The sequence below is a fragment of the Dermacentor silvarum genome, chromosome 2 (assembly GCF_013339745.2).
Source record: "Dermacentor silvarum isolate Dsil-2018 chromosome 2, BIME_Dsil_1.4, whole genome shotgun sequence".
Classification (NCBI taxonomy): Eukaryota; Metazoa; Arthropoda; class Arachnida; order Ixodida; family Ixodidae; genus Dermacentor; species Dermacentor silvarum.
Window position 1 is genome coordinate 95,951,707 of NC_051155.1, and position 1,248 is coordinate 95,952,954.

The window sequence follows — 1,248 nt, forward strand, 5'->3', positions numbered from 1 at the left end:
GCCGTCTGCGTGAAGCAGAGGCCAAAGAGGTGTGTTGCCTCCGCCGAGGGGCCGTAAAGGTCCAAACACCCGGCATCGGCTCAACCCCCAGGATACCCTTTTCTCCGGACACGGCTAAGCCGCGCACGACTACACGCGGGATGGTCCAACCCTCATGTGCTCGGGTACGTGGTGTCGAAACACACCAAACGCCTGCTTACGCAGACGCCCCTGGGGGGCATCAGTGCAGATAGACAATGCACTGCATCGCTTGACAGGTGTACGTTGGGGAAACAGTCTAATGTCCATGCTTACACTGAACGCCGCACTGAACAAGCCCCATTCTCTATGAGTTGCCGCTCATATATAACCATCACCAAGTCTATTCGAGCGCTTCGGGGCAGTATATAGAAAGGGACTTCGCTTGGCGATGGGAGTTCTTCGGGCAGCTTCAAACATGAAGGTTAGTAATGAAGCAGAGACTCTTCCACTCCGCCTCTTGGTATCTCAGACTCCCGCAGGGGCGTCTGCGCAAGCAGGCGTTTGGTGAGTTGCGTCACCACGTACCCGAGCACACGAGGGTTGGACCCTCCCGCGTCTAACCGTGCGCGGCTTAGCCGTGTCCGGGGAAAAGGGGATCCTGGGGGTTGAGCCGACGCTGAGTGTTTGGACCTTTAAGGCCCCTCGGCAGAGGCAACACACCCCTTTGGCCTCGGCTTCACGTAGACGGCACCCCCGGACTGACCCACCCGGGGGAAATCGGTGGTCGCCTTTTCCTATCCCCCTCTCCAAACTTTTGCTTTCCTGTCTCCTTTCTTTTACTATCCTATCATCTCCTCTCTTCTGTTACTTCTACATTTTCATAGGTGGCTTGGGTTAACCCTGTGTATGTGCCCTCTCTTGGGTATTTTATATTGGGTTATAGCAGCAATGCACGGCTGGCGTCTGCAGCCTTACACAGTGCTGCAGCGTCCCCTAGTTGGGCTCCGTGGTGGGTGGCCGCCATTGCCGCCGAAATAAACGAAAATAATATGGGAACGCCTGCATTTCCCCGTTTACTTGATCGTCACCCTCACAAGAGGGGACGCACCGAAGAACTAATGAGCCTATTCAAACCGAGAGAAATCTTTCCCCGTTTCCAAGTTGTTCACAGCGAAAAAAACAGAAAAACCAGCTAGAACCGTATCACCTTTTCTAGTCGCAAAAGGCCTGACTGAAGCCCTTGGCCCTGGTTATAAGGTTACCAAAATGGCGAGCGGGGACCTCCTT

General features: G+C 54.6%; 1 protein-coding gene across 1 annotated transcript in view; it reads right to left on the bottom strand.

Moving 5' to 3' along the window:
- Positions 1 to 443: 443 nt before the first annotated feature.
- The window catches only part of LOC119440235 (mucin-7-like), a 4,799-nt gene continuing 3,994 nt past the window's right edge, over positions 444 to 1,248 (bottom strand). Inside the window, exon 2 of the mRNA XM_049662826.1 lies at positions 444 to 506. Within this exon, the coding sequence (XP_049518783.1) occupies positions 444 to 506 (63 nt within the window). The remainder of the gene's footprint in view (positions 507 to 1,248) is intronic.